This window comes from Trichoplax adhaerens, genomic scaffold, assembly GCF_000150275.1.
Source record: "Trichoplax adhaerens TRIADscaffold_4 genomic scaffold, whole genome shotgun sequence".
Classification (NCBI taxonomy): domain Eukaryota; kingdom Metazoa; phylum Placozoa; class Uniplacotomia; order Trichoplacea; family Trichoplacidae; genus Trichoplax; species Trichoplax adhaerens.
Genome location: NW_002060946.1, coordinates 627,920 through 648,700, shown reverse-complemented (window position 1 = coordinate 648,700; position 20,781 = coordinate 627,920). Strand labels below are relative to the sequence as shown.

The 20,781-nt window shown below is 32.7% G+C and overlaps 4 protein-coding genes across 4 annotated transcripts; 1 reads left to right on the top strand and 3 right to left on the bottom strand.

The window, feature by feature from the left end:
• Nucleotides 1–330: 330 nt before the first annotated feature.
• Nucleotides 331–4,317, bottom strand: TRIADDRAFT_1215 (uncharacterized protein; the record flags this gene model as incomplete). The annotated part of the gene is made up of 16 exons (XM_002111286.1): nucleotides 331–465; nucleotides 564–681; nucleotides 785–957; nucleotides 1,224–1,373; nucleotides 1,462–1,517; nucleotides 1,603–1,642; nucleotides 1,966–2,042; nucleotides 2,124–2,204; nucleotides 2,315–2,465; nucleotides 2,598–2,662; nucleotides 2,741–2,822; nucleotides 2,927–3,019; nucleotides 3,219–3,327; nucleotides 3,512–3,607; nucleotides 3,732–3,800; nucleotides 4,184–4,317. Coding segments are annotated over 16 exons (1,629 nt in total), but the record flags the coding sequence as incomplete, so codon positions are not given.
• Nucleotides 4,318–6,310: 1,993 nt separating this feature from the next.
• On the top strand, nucleotides 6,311–8,635 carry TRIADDRAFT_12911 (uncharacterized protein; the record flags this gene model as incomplete). The annotated part of the gene is made up of 4 exons (XM_002111754.1): nucleotides 6,311–6,501; nucleotides 7,281–7,446; nucleotides 7,644–7,990; nucleotides 8,086–8,635. Coding segments are annotated over 4 exons (1,254 nt in total), but the record flags the coding sequence as incomplete, so codon positions are not given.
• A 1,619-nt stretch (nucleotides 8,636–10,254) lies between these two features.
• Nucleotides 10,255–12,407, bottom strand: TRIADDRAFT_55179 (uncharacterized protein; the record flags this gene model as incomplete). Its single annotated transcript, XM_002111285.1, has 5 exons — nucleotides 10,255–10,422; nucleotides 11,536–11,643; nucleotides 11,720–11,847; nucleotides 12,041–12,136; nucleotides 12,278–12,407. 5 exons carry the CDS (start codon nucleotides 12,405–12,407, stop codon nucleotides 10,255–10,257), a joined length of 630 nt encoding a protein of 209 aa, XP_002111321.1.
• Nucleotides 12,408–14,435: 2,028 nt separating this feature from the next.
• On the bottom strand, nucleotides 14,436–20,553 carry TRIADDRAFT_24488 (uncharacterized protein; the record flags this gene model as incomplete). Its single annotated transcript, XM_002111284.1, has 29 exons — nucleotides 14,436–14,524; nucleotides 14,645–14,742; nucleotides 14,861–14,934; nucleotides 15,010–15,104; nucleotides 15,174–15,311; nucleotides 15,443–15,557; nucleotides 15,626–15,677; nucleotides 15,759–15,811; nucleotides 15,894–15,961; nucleotides 16,069–16,225; nucleotides 16,320–16,363; nucleotides 16,465–16,522; nucleotides 16,587–16,729; nucleotides 16,832–16,889; nucleotides 16,962–17,027; nucleotides 17,156–17,252; nucleotides 17,418–17,495; nucleotides 17,569–17,615; nucleotides 17,709–17,816; nucleotides 17,986–18,069; nucleotides 18,155–18,266; nucleotides 18,480–18,667; nucleotides 18,735–18,815; nucleotides 19,029–19,130; nucleotides 19,215–19,328; nucleotides 19,519–19,574; nucleotides 19,706–19,746; nucleotides 20,180–20,267; nucleotides 20,412–20,553. Coding segments are annotated over 29 exons (2,646 nt in total), but the record flags the coding sequence as incomplete, so codon positions are not given.
• Nucleotides 20,554–20,781: the final 228 nt, after the last annotated feature.

Sequence of the window (20,781 nt, the reverse complement as noted above, 5' to 3'; positions counted from 1 at the left end):
CATAATGGGTTCAGGGGAATAGCTGAACATCGACATCTATGAATCTATTTCCAGAGTCTCCTTCCAATATTTCTGAATTTATCGAACTTACTTTATGTTTGCCATCATAACTATGGCATCAAAATTAAATACCAAAACGACGCTAATAGCTGTGCGACCCATACAAAATTTACCATGAAAAAGGGAGATTCTTCGCCAAGGGAGGGTTTGTCGTTGAAAGTGATTTCAGATGATGTGGCAGGGTGAAGTTGTTCGAAAATGATTATCTAAATATGACATAGCTATTTGTTAACGCCACGATAAAAGTATTAAGAAGAATTGGTTATCCATTTCGCTAATAGCAAGTACCTCATTTTTGCCTTTTTTTAGTAATGGTGCGGGTATATATAGAGATTGTTGTGGACCTATCTTCCAGTAGCGACCAACATTAAAACCATTAATGAAACATATTCCTTTTCCCCAACCCTAAGTATGTACATATTTAATAGCTGATGGTTATTATATCTTAATTTATAGTGTAGACATTTAATATTTATGCTCTTATAATAATTAAATTGATTAACCTCTAGAGTAAGAAAAGAATCATAAGGGTTATCAGATATCTCTAGTTCTCCTCTATAAATGGATGGTACGAAGCTTCTATTGCTTTGAGTCTTTCCGCCTTTTAGTGTATTGCGAACTCTGCAGAGAATATCATTTAATATGTGGCATTTAAATTTTTATAACACACTTTCAATTCAATTGTTTCTTAACGTAAATCGGAACGAAAAGCAGCTAGACGTACTTATTAACATATGCAGTATCGAAATCTAGAGAAAATATTGTCCATCCTTTTAATTCCTTCATATTAGCGTAAACACTACCAAGAATACCCTTTCTTTCAGTATTTAATATACTGCCGAAGTTTACACGTCCGCAATTTTCAACTAAAATATCTACAATTGCTCCTTTTTGAGGCTTAAATTAGATTAATAACAAGAGAGATTTTATTAATCATTTATTATTCGTCTGGAAAATTATTATTTTACAGTATTGTACTAAGCAATTTTTACCCTTTTTGAAAATTGAATATAGTGATAGCTATCTGCATCATTTCTCATGAAGGACTGAATGAATTGTCCATCAATAAGTAACTAGAAGAGAATATTATTGAATTATAATAGATCTTTAAGTATTAAAATTGTACAAAAATGTTTATTTTAGTATATAGTATTCCAACTTACGATAGCAAAGTCGCGGATTCCCTCAATTCGAAGATTACTTATTGGTTTGGCTAGTTTATGCCTATATAAGATATAACCATAGCTTTGACCAGTACCATTACGAATGGGAAGAAATTCCATTGGAACAACTTTTGAGAGTGTAACAGGCTTCTAAAACATATTTCTGTCAGCATTGATCACACTTTGCATTACTTCCTACATTTTTAGAAATTTTTTATACGTTATCATCATTACGTACATCAAGGTAAGGTAGAGTATCTAGTAAAGCGATTGAGGAATCCATTTTGATATTCCCTAGAACGGAAAAGCAAGGAAGAATTATTTATCTGAAATAAGTTTATTAAAAATATCAACAATTATTTTCACAGCATCAACTAACCGTAGTGAAATTTTTTACTGGAAGGTGGTATCTCAGGTAACTTTTTAATTTCTGTAATAGCAAATAAACGACCAGAAAAAAAATTAAGATTAATTAACCTACATTTATTGCTACAATTAATTCTTAATGCTTCATTGTAAAAATTTTAATTAAAAATCTCTGATTATATGACTGATGTTGTGATAAATAACTTATTATTCGAACACTTGAGTTATTTCTTGTAAACTATGATAACTTGAAGGTATGATGACTTTTACATCGACAGCTATGATAATTCTATTTACAATCAATAAGTGGCAGTGAAGTATTGGGATAGGGTAAAGTCATTTATTAAGTTACATGCCTACCTGCTTCAGTTAAAACTTTGTCAATCATAATTTTTCGTAATTCCATATACTTTTCAGTTATATCACCTGCTTCGGATAACGGTGCATCATAGTCTAATAATATGTAGACGTAAGAGTCATATTAACCCTATCACTGCGTTCAAGATGATTACAGAAATACAATGCTTTATTTACCATAACTCGTAACAGTTGGTAGATAGTAAGAGAAAAAATCGATAAAATTGGCCCCGTTCATAAAGCCAAAATTCGTACCGCCTGCAGGTCCAGCATTTCAATGTTATTTTATGTTGATTATAACTGTAACTTAAACTACATACGAAGTAAAACGTACGAAATCAGTGATGAGAGATAATTACACTACCTACCATGAAATACATAAAAGTTGAAAGATGCATCACAGTCTAATATATCTTTAAATGTATTTGTAACATGAGCAATAGTATGCACTTGATGGTTTTTTTCACCCCAATGATCAAACCAACCACTCCAGAATTCCATTACAATACTAGGCGCATCCTAATATAAGTCGTTAAAGTGTGTCTTCATGTTAATCATTAGTAACATTGATGAAAATACATACTTAATAGAAAAATCTATTCATAAAGTATACAAGGATACAACAAAGAGCTATATTATATAAAATCACACCTGCAATCTTTCTAAAATGGAAAGATGAGATTTTGCATGGCCTTGGAAATTATATGTTTTCAGCACTTATATTACGAAAAAAAACCGTCAGTTAGGCAATAACTTAAATTTAATATGCAATTGTTAAATCACTGAATTATTACCTCCGGGTGCACCACCATGTTTTATTCCTTCCGAGTTGTCACTAGTTACCAGTAGTTCAACGATTCCGCGATTGATAAGGGCCTGGTTGGTGAAAAAATAGTCAGTTCGCATAATGCTGAACACTTAAAGTGCATTCTACTGTGTAGTATACGAATACCAAAATCAAGAATACTGTAATATCATACATCACGTATAAATTGCATGTATTCTTCGTCGCTTCCATAGCTACCATATTCATTTTCAACTTGGACTGCGATGATGGGCCCCCCTTTGGATGCCTAGATATTGTGATTTGCATTACGTATTTATTAAATGTCAGCACTTAACGTCAACGTGTACAGAAATGATATAGATGACTGTAAGGGTGCTAAAACTATCTTATTTATAATATATAAGTATTGGAAATATATTCGTTATAGCCTGCAGCATGATTAGTAATGTAAGTATAATCGTATATCCATAACATAATTGACGAACCTGAAGAGATTTAATCTCTGGAATGAAGCCGTCGAAAAATCGGTTAACGGCATCTTTGAAAGGCTTATAAGTTGACCGAACTTGCATATTCTTATCACTTAGTAACCAGCTATCAGATTCATACAATGAAATACACATTCAAAGTGTCATACAGAATATGGCCTGCTTATACTGTAAAAATTGGCTAATTTTGATATTATGTTATTATAAAGTAAAGCCAATAATTCTATGACTTATGCAAGCGTCTACTATCCAATATAATAATTATAAGTAGAAGTTTATAAAATGATCACCTTGGCATGCCACCAAACTCCCATTCGGCACAAATATAAGGTCCAGGCCTGAGGATAACGTAAAAACCGAGCTCTTGTGCAAGCAAGATGAATTTTCTAACCGATTATTAGGTATAATTAAGGTTATTAAGTATGAGATTATTCAAGTAGTTTCATAATAGTTGATATCACAATGTCAGCAAAAGGTGTGTGCCGCATACAGTATGGATGTTTTTCTTACCTGACATTTAGTATCCCTGTATAATCAAATTGACCTGGTACCGGTTCATGTAAATTCCATGGTACATAACTAAATGAGTCCAAGGGAGCAAAAAGAGGGTTAATCAACTGATCGATGACGAAATACGAGTATAGTATTGCAAATGGAAAAGTATAAGATTGTTGTTTCTACCATCGATATGTCGTAACGATGGTACTTCCTGTCATCGTCTAGCAACTATCTGATGTAGTACTGGCAGTGGTAGCTACTACTATTATACTGTAGTATACTTTACGGACTGTCGATAACAGCGCAGATCCGTACCATTTAATGGAGGATATCTATGGAAAGATCAATCCTGGATCGATCCATGTTATGCAAATCGATACTAGAGTAGCTAATAGATACACTCTACCCTTGGTAAAAATAATGAAGTATAGTTAAGCCTATCCAACTCATGGTATTGTACTTACGTTTCCACAGTATTTAAGCCAAAAGCCTTCATCTTTAGTAAACGGTCACGCCAATATTCTGGGACGACCCGAAAATAGTGGATCGCTCCGCTCCTAATATGAATTGGTTTATCCAACAAGGTAAATGTTTTTCCATGTTGCACTTTTAAGACAGCGTCTTTCTGTTGTAGGATTTCTTGATTGGGTTGTCGATCGAATACGTATACTAGCAGGATGCCAGCAGCGAGCCAAATGCCGAAATAACGCATGGCTGATTTCTTTACTCGCATCTCATTTTGCAGGTTGTAATTATAGGATAAATGTATAAAACACGTGAATTGGACGTAGTTGAGACTAGAGAAAGAGTATTGGCAATGTTTTTCCAAGCCAAATCGATGTAGAATATGATAATTTTATGTAAATAAATGCAATTAGTCCATTGTTACCTTGTTGCACAGGTCGAAAACGATCATGTCCGAGCTCGGTAAAGGCTTTTATGCCCTCTGACCTCGATGTTGAGTTGATACCAACCGATGTGGAGCCACTTTATACAGTTCTAGTATAGATTTAGAGACTAATTTGGGTAGGTGATGATGAAGCTGATTGGTCTATGCTGGGCTAGTATGGAAGCACAGCCGATCCCAGATCCTATACTGGATGGTATTCCACAAGCGTTTACTTGAGTAGCAATGATGTTTTTCCTATACTGTACTCTATCATTACTATTGCTGTCTAGCGTCGGTAGGGTGGCCTCGTAATTTGAAGCATCGGCGATTCTATACTGAATGGTATTCCTCTAGCGCTTAGTTGAGTAAGGATAATGCTTTCAGTATACAAAAAACTGTGCACAGGAAGGCTATCGTCTATCCTCCAGGCATGGAGTTCTCTCGAAGTATTTTGATGACGCTAGATTGTGGATATTTGCATGAGTAAAATCGAAATCGAGGGTTAACGATGATAGACATGGCTTAGCCTTGTAGCAGAACAAGCGCTCTATGACTACTTCTTGTTTGATGGGCATATCTTTCATTGGAAAAGAAAGAGAGAGAGAGAATTCTGCAGTAGCCATTTAGTGCAAAACAACGTCAAGGCTTGGCATTTTTTCTTGTCACTCAGATGCTACTCTGTGACTTCTAATCATAAAAGTAAACCCTGCTCTACCATTGAAACAGTAGATTATCCTATACATTATTGTAGTAGAACAAGCGCTCTATTACGAGTTTATGCTGCATGGGGGTATCTTTCATTTGAAAAGAAAGAGAAAGTTCTACAGTAGCCATTTAGTACAAACAATATCAAGGCTTAGCAATTTTCTTGTCATTCAGACTCTACCTAGAGTCTTGTAAAAGTTAAACCAACCTCTACCACTGAAATGGTAGATTTTTCTGTACAAAATAAGCCTGCCAGCTACTCATATAGCTCATTTGGCCGACCAAAGTTAGACGAAAGGGCCAAGAGAAGAGTCGATCTTGCTATTTTTCCATACGATACGACCATCGTCTGTCTGTCTTTCTTTGTCGTCCAGGACCATATCGGCCAGTTTGATAGTTATATGCTCGCCATCAAATCTTACTAGTCCATTTGCAAAACTGAAATTATTTGAAAAGATTAAACCACTAGTCATTAACTATCTATTTCAATCGAAATATTACATCAATCTATTATTGCATTGATTGCATACTGCTACATCATACCCTCATACTATTGATCATAAATTAATCGATTGATTCATACGAGTATATTCCATCAAAGTAGAGAATAATAATAATAATAATATCACTTTTTAGCTGTCGACTATGAAATGATATTTTCTTCATCACTCATCTTCCTTGAGATCTAGAAATGAATCGTATCATCCCATCAACTCGATTCCTCTCTTATAATCGTATGCGTTCAGCCATGACGATTGGCAAGCGTTATAAAAGTCTGGATCCAACATCGTCTTCAGCTAAGAGCAAAGATAGAAGAAATTGGCTAGTAACGTTTACTTTAGCTGGCGTCGGTATGGCAGGAGTCAGTTATATTGCTAGACAGGAGAAGCAAGAGGACAGAAGTCAAAATGATCATAAGCATAACAATATAAATAGGCCATCAGATGGTATAGCTGTAAAATCCAACCATGATCATTATAATCGTCGATTAAAGATAGCTATTGATCAATCGAGACAATTAATATCACAAATTAAAGAAGAAAGTGGTTCACCTGGTATTTCCATTGCAGTCAGTTGCAACGGCAAAATGATGTGGAGTGAAGGCTTTGGTGTTAGCGATATTGAAAATGCGGTTCCTTGTACTCCTCAAACTGTCATGAGGATCGCCAGTATTAGCAAGCCAATTAGGTAAAGCAAGTTATAGTACTGTAATGAAGTAAATGATTTTCTGTCAAAGTTGCAATCACTTAAGGTATAGTGTGCAACTATAGACCTGATCTATAAGCACGATTTTAGAAAATTGCATCTATTCTTGTCATTGTTGGATGCTTAGTTCAAGGAATAGCATTAAAATTTCACACTGCTGAACAGAAGATGAATTTGGGATCTATCAGTGATGAATGGATTTAGACCTATGTAGTAGTATCAAGAAGCTAAAACTGCTTAATTAAGTACCATTCAAGCAATACCACAGTAAATAAATGACTTATTTCTGTACGGTCGAGTAACATCATTATACTTTAGAACCCTCGATGGACAACTTTATTTCATCTATGGTACAGATTATATTTATAATTACAGTAGTTTTTTTTGTATGCTAATCAATCGTTATTGTAATGAATGAATTCCTCCACAATTTCGTATATAAAATCCCATCACTATCGTAATCTGTCATTATAGCTCGTACTAGCCACAGTAAGTATCCTTGTTCATTTATTGTATATACATGTAAACTAAATTAGAAATATAATGGTCTTACTGCGTATCAATCAAGCAATCAATATCGTAATTAAATGAACTAACCTACTCATACACATCGTATAAATCCTATCGCTAGCGTCTGTCTACGCTCTTCTGTGTCAGCAATCTCACCAATGAATCTCTAAATAAAAATACTTATTGATGATTTAAATTTTCATTAAATCATAAGTACTCACTGATATTATTAAATTTTTTATATCTTTTAGTGCAGCAATCATTGCAAAATTATGGGAAGACGGAAAGCTAGATCTAGACGCGCCAATTAGTAAATATGTTAAGGACTTTCCAGATAAAACTTTCGATAGTCAACCTGTTGAAATAACTACTAGAATGCTATTATCTCATCTTGGAGGAATTCGTGCATACGAGAAAGTGATCACAGATAGCACCGGTATTTATCCATTTAAATCATATCTATAATATGCTAGTCAAATTATGTATTGATTCTCTTTTGCATAAAATCATACTAGGATGTATGAAATAAACTACGAATTTATAACTATTAACTATCTTAGGATTTCGCTAGAGGTGGCTATATATTATAAATTAATAGTGACATTGATGTTAAGATCCACTATATTTCAGATAAAAATGAAAAAGACAAGAATACTGATGAAAATAAAATTGAAAAATTAAAGAATGGAGTAACACTGAAAGTAAACTATAAAGAGTTCCTTCTCAAAGATCGATTTAATTCTGTTACCGAGGCTTTAAAATTATTCAAAGATGATCCTTTAGTTGTTAAACCAGGTACTGAATATCACTATACTACTCATGGCTGGACCTTGTTAAGTGGGGTTATTGAAGGAGCTACTGAAGAAAAACTTTTAAAGTTAATGGGAACGTTATTCAAGCAACTAGGAATGACTAACACCCAGCCAGAATTTCATGAAACATTAATTTATAATAGAGCTAGGTATTCATCTTTGATATCTCTATTATTTTCGGTATATGAAATAGTAGTAAAATTGAAATTTTGATATTTTCTACGTCCTTCTACTATCTTCATAGGTATTATAGGAGAAATAAAAAGGGCAAGTTGAGAAATGCTCCGTACGTTGACATTTCATATAAATGGGCTGGTGGTGGCTTAGTTTCTAATGTAGCCGATTTAGTCAAATTTGGTAACGTCATGTTGTATAGTCGACAATATTCAACCATAGCACATGCTATAAATGAATCTAACTATGACAGTCAAGATATAACTAAGCGTTCCATACCGAAAGGATATTTAAATTCGGATACGGTGAAAGCTATGTGGACGCCTGCCTCAGCAACGCTTGAAAAAGTTGGTTTCAGCACTGGTTATGGCTTAGGTTGGACTGTTGCAGATAATAAGATTTGGGTCGGTTATGGACATGAAGAGCTTCCATGGGTTGGCCATTCTGGTGGAGCTGTTGGTTGTAGCAGTACTTTGGTAATATTACAACCGAAGGAAGTAAATGTTAATGAGCCAGCCCCCCAAGGAATTGTTGTTGCAATTTTAGTAAATATGGAAGCAGTATCGTTAACGCCAACTGCTCGCAAGGTTGCTCTTGCATTTGAAAAGATTGAAAAGGAAGTATCAGATTAAGAAGCAAAGTAGATATTCATTAGCAAAATTGCTACGTAAAGTTGTCGCTAAACTATCCATCTGTTTCACAATATTCTTAAAGTGGCCTAAGCTATTATTATAACTCTATTGGACGGGTAATCATAATACAGTATAGACATAATTTCAAATCAATTTTATGGTAATTATAAACCGTAATTGCTTAACAAAGATTGTGCAATGAATTGGAAATTTCATGTATAAGGGATGTGAGATTGCTGTAGTTTACTGTAACTGTTACTTGAGCAAGGATCATCAGACTATATGCCAAAATTTCGTTACTGATATAAATTCATATTCAAACCATTCAGTATTTCTGTCATGTATAGGGTTCCAAGATTGGCTTAGTAGCGACTGAAGTAATAAAATTGATCTAATAATTCTGGCAATTAAGCATATATGATGTGATCCTAGTTGGCTAAATGTGGCTAATTGAGACATACAGCACTTATTCAGTTTACAGACTATTGCAAGATTGTTAGTATTCCTTCGAGATCGGGAATAATCTACGATGAAATGATTTGGTATTTATGAAGTGAGTGTTTACGAGTGTAACGTTAGCAAGATTAACTAACTTAAATAGCTGTTGACGTTGATATAGATCCTAAATTAGTAGAGATATCTTATCTATTATGATGATCATAATAGTATTGTCGACTAAAAGTATGCAAACAATGTAATCAGTTGTTAATCTATGCCGTATTTGGAAAGATAGACGATAATATATGGCACTATGGTGTTAGTGGAAGCTTATACAGTATTAATTAGGAAGCTATAAGAAACTTATAAGATGGCAGATGATGTTTGCCAGTAGTACATAAAGTATTATCTTTCTGTTAATAGTTAGCTCTTATCCTCCGTTAATATTAGACTCCCAATAAATTATAATACAGCCTTTACTATCCACTGATGTTTTCTTTGGATTTGAATTTTATTACAACGACCCTCCAAACAATGGACATTCATGAACGCGAATACGATAACTGATTGACCGTTTAAAGTTGTTTAAAAAGTCATCTTGTTACTAATGTAAAACATCATCCATAATTTTATCAGTAACATTCTCCGATTGTACTTTAAAAGTGATTAGTAGTTGATTATAATTTTTGGATATGCAGTACTTTCTATCTTGGTTTAGTCTAGTAATGTGCAGCTTCTGATGTTTTAACTTACTTTATTCAAACTCATAAAACAGCTAAAGCAAATTCCGTACTAGACATTGCTTACTAAAATTTGATGGATAGACAATGGAATGATTAGCGATAATTCTAGCTATTTTTAATATTATAAAACCATTACAAATCGGGCTTATTGATAACGTAGAACTGAAATATGCGCCAAGTCTAAAGTAGGGTGATCGAACAACCCTTAACATTGGGTTGCAGGTTTTCGTTGTGTAACTATTTAGCAAGAATGTAACGAAATATAGCGACAGTAAGAATATTATTGATATGAAAATTACCAGAAAAACAATACTTATTCACCGTGACATAATGTCTAAAAATGAGATCTAGTAAATCGAAAGGATTAAAAATATTGTTCTGGTCACTAGCAGCATCCTTCGAGTAATATTCTAATTTATAAAAGAGTTAGATGATCCGATCTTGTTTCTTATTCTTTTGGTATTCTGCAATGCGAGGAATGTTTGCCGTACGTTCGTAGTTTTCTTGAAGATGAGGATGAGGTGTTGGAACTTGCATGACTAGGTCATGAACATTGTTAACCATGCGAAAATAGGCCAAATCGGCATAAGTGAACTGTTGTATAAAATCCAAGAATTGTACATTATTACGATCGTTCACATACGGTAAGAATACATATCGTACGTAACTGTTAAGAAATCCCTAATTAATCGGATTCTATTACATTAAAATTTACTGGTCATATACATCAGATTACGAAGTAATTAAACAATGATTTATTTTACTGTTTAATAACTTGATTTTAGAGACCAGTAGATAATAAATTGATATTAGCTGTATTAATACGCATTATAGTAATGGCACTGGAGGATAATTTTAATCCTGCGCTAGAGCTAGAAAAAATTATTCGTTATTTATTTGGAATACCATATTTTTTTTAAATTAATTTTAAGATCAGTTTGAATGTAAACAGTTCACTATTATTAAAGGATAGAGTTCGGCGTTATGCATAATGATAATTTCGAAAATCTTTTTATCTTTTCGTCATATGCAGGTAAATTGAATGAAAATAGACCCGGTCTGAATACATGCAACATCTAAATATAGCTTAATGATAAAATATGCATGTCACATATGGTATAATCTTCTAGAAATTATATGATCTGCAGTTTATACTATCAATAGTCGGTAGATAGCATCTTGTGGTATTTGTAAATGTACGCAATCGATTAACCAGCAGTTATATGACCTTTATACTACGGTATATATGTTCTAGATCTATTCCTCCTACTATCTTATTATACCGAAAATATGTCTATCATAGAATCTATTAATCGGGAGTATTTGTGATCTTTTTTGCGATAGTAATACCTATAGAGTGACTACGAGTGCAAGCAGAGCCATAATAGATTATCATATCTATATTCTGCCTATAGTACTTTAATTAATGTGCTGTTATGGTTACGGTATACAGAAATGAACTAATACAAAATAAGAATTTTCAAAATAATAAGAGCATTAATCTAACTACTTATATATCATATGACTGATGAAATAAATTGTTCTAATCGTAATACAGAAATACGCGTACATAAGATATTAGCAATTAAAAGTTGATCATCGATATCAATTTAAGTGATGATCTTACTTCTAAACATATCATTCGATGAGATTATGTGTAACCATTTATCATGTCATAACAGAAATACTTTAGAATTAAAAACATACAGTTTCACCGCAAAACCAAGGCCCTCCTCCATTCTTCTTGTAGAGTTCCTCCAGTTGGTCCAAAAATGGAATTAGCTTTTCTTTTAGAAATTCTTGAGCTTTTTCTTTCTGAAATTATTGAGCAAAGTTTAACATTAAGGATTCTACAAACAGCAGTTCTATCAGATTTTATCTTGATGCTTACCCTTTTCTCTTCATCTGGTTCGAGGGCAGGAAGACGGAAACTATAAGATTTCTCAACGATATCGTAGATAAAAGTATCAACGTACATATCAGCCATTGCTTTTTCCGTTGTGGTTTTGCCATTGATTCCTGTAACAAGTTCATTATGATTTATATAACTGTAGAAATTCAATTTAAGTCGAGATACTCGTACAATTCTGTAAGATTGATTATATCTTTATATACCTATTTATCATTGAGATGTAAACTATCAATTACTTTAATTATAAAAATTTCGAAATCAATCTAATGAGAAAGACTATTAAAAGTACGAATTGCTTACCAGCTACACGAGCAAGATATCGAGTAATAGCTCCACTTTGAGCGACCTCTTTACCATCCATCACTAAGACAGGCACTGTCTCATATGGAAATTTTTCTGTAACAGTAAATGTTATAAATATATTGGATGTTGCTATGGATCTCATTCGGATCAATTTTAATAAGGCAGAAAATTTAGTGTTCATATTACAGACTAATCTAGCAAATGCTGTACTTCTATTCTAATATCAGTCTTCACCTTTAACTGTTGGCCACTCTTCAAAACTGTACAAAATTTCTTTAAAGTGGATATCGTCATAAGCAAGAATAAGCCGAATAAGTTCAGCTCTGGCGTCTATGTCAAGATAGTGCAATATATATTTAGGCATATCGGCAATTTTGAGAACGGTGGAAAAGTTATCTAGATTTATGGCCCGGTAAAACTTGTATCCAAAGTATACTTTAACGTTTTGTTGAGCGATCTTTATACAACTATTGCGTCGTCAATACTCTTAATAAACATATTAAACTATTCTATATGAATAGTATCCCCGTTGGACTTAAGTATTGTACTTTTATGCTTAGTTAAAAATATTAATGGATAGAATAATTGTAGTTTTTCTTCTTATTGTTATCATTTTATTTAATGCATAGGCATCTTGGAACTAAACAAAGACAAGGCACGAAAGAGGTTCTCTATATTTTGTATTATAATGCATATGAATAAACAGTTTTTATTTCTGGTTATTTGGATGATTTTTGATTCTCAACTACCCTTTATCACGATAGATTGGACGAGAAATTAGTCTAACTTGTCTATAATCATACTGTCTTCAAATGGAGCATCTATATCTAATTTGAGCTTCATTTCTTCAACATTGAGTGTCGATAATTTGGTTAATAAAAATACTATTCGTGACTAGCTAAATCAAAGAGATAAAATTCTTACATACCTGTTGAATTTACACTTCTATTATTGATGTAAAGATTTACGACATTAACTATGCAGATTGTTGATCAACCCTTAGTTTTGGTAAATAAAAATATATTAAATATATTTAAAAATGGCTACAAGTAAATAATCTTAACTTCGTAGTTTAGCCGTATATAGTTTTTAAAAATATACTCTACATGTTCATCACCACGAAGAATGTTTCAGATATTGTTATTTAGGAAACACTGTAATGAGTATTTATATTCCTTTCTGTTTGATTGATTATAAAGTATAAGATTAAAAAATGCTGGTGTTTGCTCTACCTAGGATACTATTATTACATTCTTTATATTTTAAATATAAATCGTCAATCTTAATAAATTCCTATGAAAATTCTTTACAGGATCGGATCATAACCTAGAAATTAGAGACGGATATAGATAATAGGGGAAGCTTAACGTTATTTTATCATCATGCTTTATTACAGTCGTGCGGAAGCCTAACTGTGTTATTGAGGTAATATTGTAATGATTATCTATGGTTTAAATAAACGATCAATCAATCATTATATATATCTATTGGATGTTGTAACTACTGTAAATGATGTACAGTGATACAGTGATTTTCGATGCAAGTTATATATGTATGGCAATCTAACCGTAAATTAGTGATCAAGTAATATGTTGATAATATTAATAGTATATAAATGGATAAAGATTTAAATTTGATTTTAAAATTATTTAGAATCACAGGTGGTCACTGACTAAGAATTTCGACCTACTGATACTAAATAATGAATACTATATAAAGTATTGTTATATCAACTGCTATAGTATCGGTTACCATGGTTACTCTTATATTAGCCAGCATGTATGTATTCATTGTTCGTATGATATTGATCAATAGCTCATTAATATGGTCCCTGCATAATAATGATGATATCTTCTCTAAAGTTTCAAACATACGATACATTACCATTAATCCTCAAAGCTTAGTGCAATAACATCAGTAAATGGGATCATTATTTGTAATATCATACTGATAGCGAAGATCTTGTGTGTCCAATTTATTAAAACAATATGTATATGATAAATTTAATCACTTTTGGCGGCGAAAGTAAATTATATAATGTTACTGCTGTTGTAAAGAGACATCATAGAATCTTTAACTTGTGTAATGCAAGATAAAATCAGGAATATAGTGTTATTTACTTTCATCAGATAGATATTGATCATAGACATAAAAAATGCTATATTTACACAATTAAATTTAATAAATTGTACCGACGTGGGTGGACAAGCAGTTAAAATATGCACTTGTACAATCACTTAATTGCCTTTGATATCGCGGATATTGACAATGCTTTAATAGCAGCAGCTACAATTTATTACCCTGGGTCAGCAATCATACTTCATGTACATATATATAACTATTATTGGTGAAATAGTTTTAAAGTCGACGTTTTCATTGCCGTTGAGCAGATTCATTCGTCTGTCTTAACAGGCGGCCACATCGATATTACTTCCTCATGATAAGACTGCGGTAACCATCTCGAATAGACATCAAATAGATCTATTATTGAAGTGTTTATTAAGAATTTTCAAATGTCTTGCACTATAGCGATATTGCAATTTTCGAGTAACGAAAATCCATAAACAATACCAATAAAAATAAAAAAATATAATCACTTACAGTCTGGTTTGATTTTCCACTTTTCTGCTAAAGAGTCACGTGTAGCTATATTCTCATGTATTAATGCTTGAAGTAATGATTCAGTTCGTGGCTGCAGCCTATAAATTACACTATGCTTAATAGTTTTCTTCGATGGAATGACTACAGACAAGTTGTACATGTATATTAAAACTATTTAAAAGTTTGCACGATAATTTGATGAATCAATAAACATACTTTGCCCAACTTTTTACCATTGTTTTCGGAGAGCTCAGGAGCTTTGATGAATATGCGGACAATTTTGGAAATATCTATATAATGTGCAAATGTTGATTAATAATCAATAGTTTTAGATATGATGAAGTAAATTATAGGTGCTTCCTTACTTTCCCATCCAATAAGAATACAGCAAACCATTTATATTTTTCGATTGATTCTGGATAATCTACTTCAGCTGGTGGGATTGGCCATGCCTGAGGACCTTAGATAATATGTACAGCATCAAATTAGTATCTCGTTGAGATTGAATTAACTTCTTGAATCCGTTTACCGAATGTGCACGACATATGACATTTAATCCTGCCACTATCTGTATCATATCGAACAGGCGGATCATCTAACGGTTTTGAGAATGTACAAAGGCTTGGCAATAGTTTAGGAAACCAGTCGGGCTGTGCAGCACATACGTCTTTAAAATTAAAAATTTTGTATTATTGTATACGCTTTATATACGCAATTATAAATTGAACTCTTAGCAAACTCATCTGCTACGTTAAAAATATTTATAACAATCCAAGTTGATAAGCGTAAGAAATTTACTTTTCATATATAGTCTTTTAGTCTCCAAAATTTCTTGATAAACTACAAACTCTGGCAATTGATTCGATAACGATGACGTAGGATGTATATATACCCAATCGTTGGTTAAACAACTCTGTAATAATTAAATTATTAGATGTGCTTAACTTATAAGTAAATAGCAATAGAAGATATAAAACAAACTTGATAAGCATCTTTCATTTTAGGATCCTTGATTCCCTCTGCTGGCACCTTCCTATTAAAGTAGTTTAATTTTTTATAAGTAAATTTCCAGTAGTAAATGTTCGAGATTATGATAAAATTAGAAATAGAATACCTTGCAACGTAATTACACATGCCAGCAAGGATAATCTGGCGAATGAGATTGCACTAAATTTTGAATGACAAATTTTAGTGACAAATTGGTTGCAATCAAGTCGCTTCGGTTTGAGGATTGAAACCTGATATATACCTGTATCTGTGTTGGAGGAGGCATCTTTGGATCAACGCATTCATTAGAAGACGAGTTTATGCCATTTACTATTTAAGACATACCAAATTTGTTTACAAATCATACAAAAAAACTTTTAGAACAGATCATGGCATTACTTTACAATTTGATAAGCTCAAGTATATCAATAACAAACCAGTATTAGTTAGTTGTACACGAAGCTTTCGTATTTCTGTCATCGCTTTGTATCTGAGTCCAGTCTTTGCGCAAAAATCAATGCTATTTTTAGCATATTCTGAAGCCCCAACAGAACGCAAATACACCATGTAGTCTCCCAATAAACATTTTGCACCCTAACGTACGATAAAAGACATTAATACAATTATAGTATAGAGTATATAGAAATAATTGTTATTGATTAAGTAAAAATTAGATATCTGCCTCAACCTCAGAAGCCCATACTTTTCTCGTTTGCTTTATTCGAAGTTTAGCTGCAATTATTGCGGGATCCTAGGTAATAGAGATACGCTATTTTAAAACATATTCCTAAATTATTGTAGCGCCTATTTTACCAGTTTTCTTATGATAATACTGTTACTTACCTGTTTTGAAGAATCTTGACTTATTTCATCGATATCGAAAAAAATGTCCTAACCCGTGGTATAAATAAAGATTCAAATTCTAAATAAATATGCTAGAAAGTTTCAGTTTTACCTTTACGGTTAACGCTGCAACAAGAGTGATTACGTAAGGCAAACAACCATATTGTTCGCTAATAACCAACATTTTAGCATATCGCGGAGCTACCGGGAACTGAGACATAACTTTGCCTAAGCTTGTTATTGAATAGCTCTTTTCTAATGCAAAAATGAAGTTTCATCATTTAGAATTAACACAGCCCATTTAAACAAACTAATTCTAATGCGTGTATAGTAGCAGTAATAAGAATTTATATATACTTGTGTTATTGCTTTTGTCTTCTAAAGATCCCAGGTTGAATAACAGTTGCTCGGCAGCCTAACATTAATCCAAGTATCATAACGAGATCAGATTTGCAATGACCAAATCTGTTGATCAATTGCTAAAAACCTGTAAAGCTTCTCTTTCAGGACAGGTAGGAAAAGGAAAATTGATTACTTTCTGGATTCCAATAGCCTACAATATGAAACCGTAAAAATTGATTTCTTAATTTCTACGAATAATCACTTAACGAAACGAATATTATTGCAATAATTATCATCTTGCTAGTTCCTACTAACGGTTTCCGGAAGTTAAAATCTAACCTTCATTTGTAAAACCAGGTCATCTACTGGTCTCCTAATCATTTCTGGTGGCGAAAAGTCGTCGAATTCATTGTTAAATATAGCCGAAGAGTATAGTCTAAGTAAATTTAAAAAATGTTAGAAATTTTTAATCTATTATTAATAATGTAGAATAAAGTCATTTGATAAGCTTGATAAAATTTTTACTCGAAATGATTCCAAACTCGATATAGATAAGAAACTTTTTTGAGTACTACTTTCATATTTAAACTGCAACACCTACCTATAACAGTGTCCAGGTTCAGTTCTTCCTGCTCTACCTGCTCTTTGGTTTGCAGATGCTTTCGAGGTCCAGGTAACACTGCACAAGGGAATATAAATAAGATATCCTTTTTGTCTCATAAAACTATCTGATTTCGAAAAAAATTTCTTACACAAAGGATGAAATTCCAGTAACTTTATCGAAGTATCGTCTTTTAACCTGATATACAGTATTAACAACGATTTTAGTACGTGATTAGATATATCAATTATGGAATTTGGAACGTATTATAGATGATCAATCAATATGAACCTTTCCAGAATCGACCACATATTTAATATTTGGAATTGTAATTGATGTTTCTGCGATATTCGTAGCTACAACACATAGTCTTGTTCCTTCCGGAGGAGGTTGGAAAACCTACACCAAAATATTTTATTGGTTTCAACATAATAACGATATCTTTAATTTCTATAAAAGATGCATAACTATTATATGATGTGTCATTCACCAAAGATAGACATTTTTAAAATGACACATTTGTATATCTACGGATAGACGCATACATAACTATATTACAAAGGCTTACCAAACTTTGTCTCTTTCCGCTAAGTAACGAGAACAAGGGAAGAACATACAAGGGAAGATTTGAATCATTTGCTTGTGGAACATCCTGATAGTAGAGGTTAATATTTTAGTTGCACAATCCATTAATTTTAACAAATAGACGAACAGTTATTCCATAGCATAAATGTTACATCGTCTGATTGGCTTTCATCGTCATCACTGGCCAATCCATTGTCATATAAATCATCGACACAGTCAATCTCGCAGTCTCGATCTTCTAATTTTGGAGGGGAGGTATTTTTCCTATGATATATTGTGCGGTAGTAGGATATTACTGTGCTTCAGTAACAGAAGTATTTTATATCGTACGAAATATATCATAATGCAAGACCTAATAACTGACATACTTTAAGTTTTCTTCACTATCGTCCTCTCTCCGGGAGACGTTTTCTATATACAATTTATAGTCTTAGCTTGGTAGTAATTAAGAACAAAAACCGCCTACGGTATTTTAACAGTAAACAAATAACCACGGGAATTGCACAAGTCAGTACTAAAATACTACCTGTTGTATCGGTTTCATTGATTTTGCTGCATTCAGGAAAGGTTCGACGTAATTTACGACATAATGCACTTATTTCCGCTTGACCAGTTAAAAATACTAGTATACCACCATCTTTTAATTGTCGGTGAATTTTACATACCTACAAGAATTATCGCAATCATATCGATTCCAACTGTAATTAATCATCGCTGATTCAATTTACTAACTTTTCTATATGCTTCTGCAACATAATTCTCTGGCGTCTTCTTACTAAAATGAACCGAAACAGGATATTGCCTCGTTTCTACCTAAAATATTAAGAAAGGTACACATACATTGAATTACACCTCAATGTAAAAGTAGTTCATCAAAGCTGTAGGCATCATTCTAAATTAAAACCCTGTTAGCGTTAAGTAAGTATACCTGCATAACGTTAAGAAGGATATAGAATGAATGCTATAAGAATCTTTAGAGTGTTGCACTATGTAGGCTATATTATGCAACAAAACAGACGTACATACCTTGACCACTGGAGGTGGAATGGGGAAGAGCCTTTTGTTCTCGCTAAAATCCGCTACTCTTAATGTAGCTGACATGATAATTAGTTTTAGAGGTATTCCTTTCTAATATTCACCAATACGACCAAAAATAAATGCGGATTAATGAGAATCATTTAATATATATATATATATATTGTTATTTCATACTTTATTTCGAAGAGGTACTATCCGTGATAGCAAACCAATAAGGATGTCAGTAAATACACTACGTTCATGAGCTTCGTCAAGAACAATGACAGCATATTTCTTTAGAAGAAAATCCTACACAGTTGCAATGCAAAGGCAAAAAATAGTAATCATTTCTAGTGTGATATGGTTATGCATAAGATATGCATCAGGCATGGAAAAGTTAGATAGAAATGAGGTATATCGAGCTATTAATGATACTATTAAATTTATTACGTAATTTGACTTCTAGTACAAAAGATTATACACAGTTTGGGATGCTTACTTTCTCAACTTCTTTTAATAGTATACCATCGGTCATGAATTTAATTCTGGTGTCATCTGTAGTATACATGATGTAATTAAGTGACGAATTTGCTGATATAAACAAATGAGTGTTTACTCGTATTTCACGGGAGGTTTTGAATTGGCATTGTGTCATGACTCATGATGCAATGATTAATCATCCATACCTGTTGCATTCCCTTGGTAACGGATCTGATAAGAGACTTGGCTGCACGAACGTATAGAAAAAAATTGAGGGTAGATCAAATGAAATGCAACCATGAGAACTTTATCAAGTAAAACAGCTAATAACATAAGGGTTATTATAATATATGAAAATAGCTCTAAAGGTATGATTGCAAAATAATGTGTGGTTTAGACTTTTAATATAAGCCTAATTTTGATTAAGATCTGTCTTAGGGCACGAAAATGATTGATGGTTGCTATTGGTTATGAATTGGTTATGAATAAGTATTCTATATTCTAATTGTAAGTATAGAATTTCTAAGCATTTAAAGTGCTAAATAAATCTGAATGATAAAATTGTCTTATCTTTGTGCTATACTAAAACAGTAGTATCGAGCAGTAGTCGTAATACAACAATATATTATTACCATACAATAACGCATTGATAATCTTTTTAATTTAGTGCAAATTTTAACCTTGTTGCCATTGACATTTCTTCAGCAACTCTTTTAGATACACTGATAGCTGCAACACGTCGCGGTTCGGTGACACCAATCATCATGGCTTTGGTATCACTAGATATGGAAATGGGTATGTATTAATTTGTAGCAATGCAAGAAATAAGGCTGTCACAGGCAGACAATAACTAAAACTATATTTAGTTATCAATGAATAATTAATGGATTACTTACCTTCCATCGCTAGAACAAGTAAAACCATATTCATATAAAAATTGCGGGACTTGAGTTGTCTTACCGCATCCAGTCTCACCACATATAATTGTTACTGGATTCTCTTTAATAGCCGCCATAATAGAATCTTCTTGGCTAAGAATTGGTAACTGAAGGCGGGCAACCTATGTTACAGAAATAATACACATCCAATATTCCGTAATATGATGAAGGTAAGATTATTTATCGACACCTGGCTACAGTATATATATATATATAATTAAGCGAACCTGAATATCTGTATCTCTGTCAACTGTAATAAATACACTTTTCGAATCGTCTTTGGTTGTTGGTAAGGATTTCATAATTTTCGTCCGTTCGTCTAATTCTTTAGGCTTAATATCAAG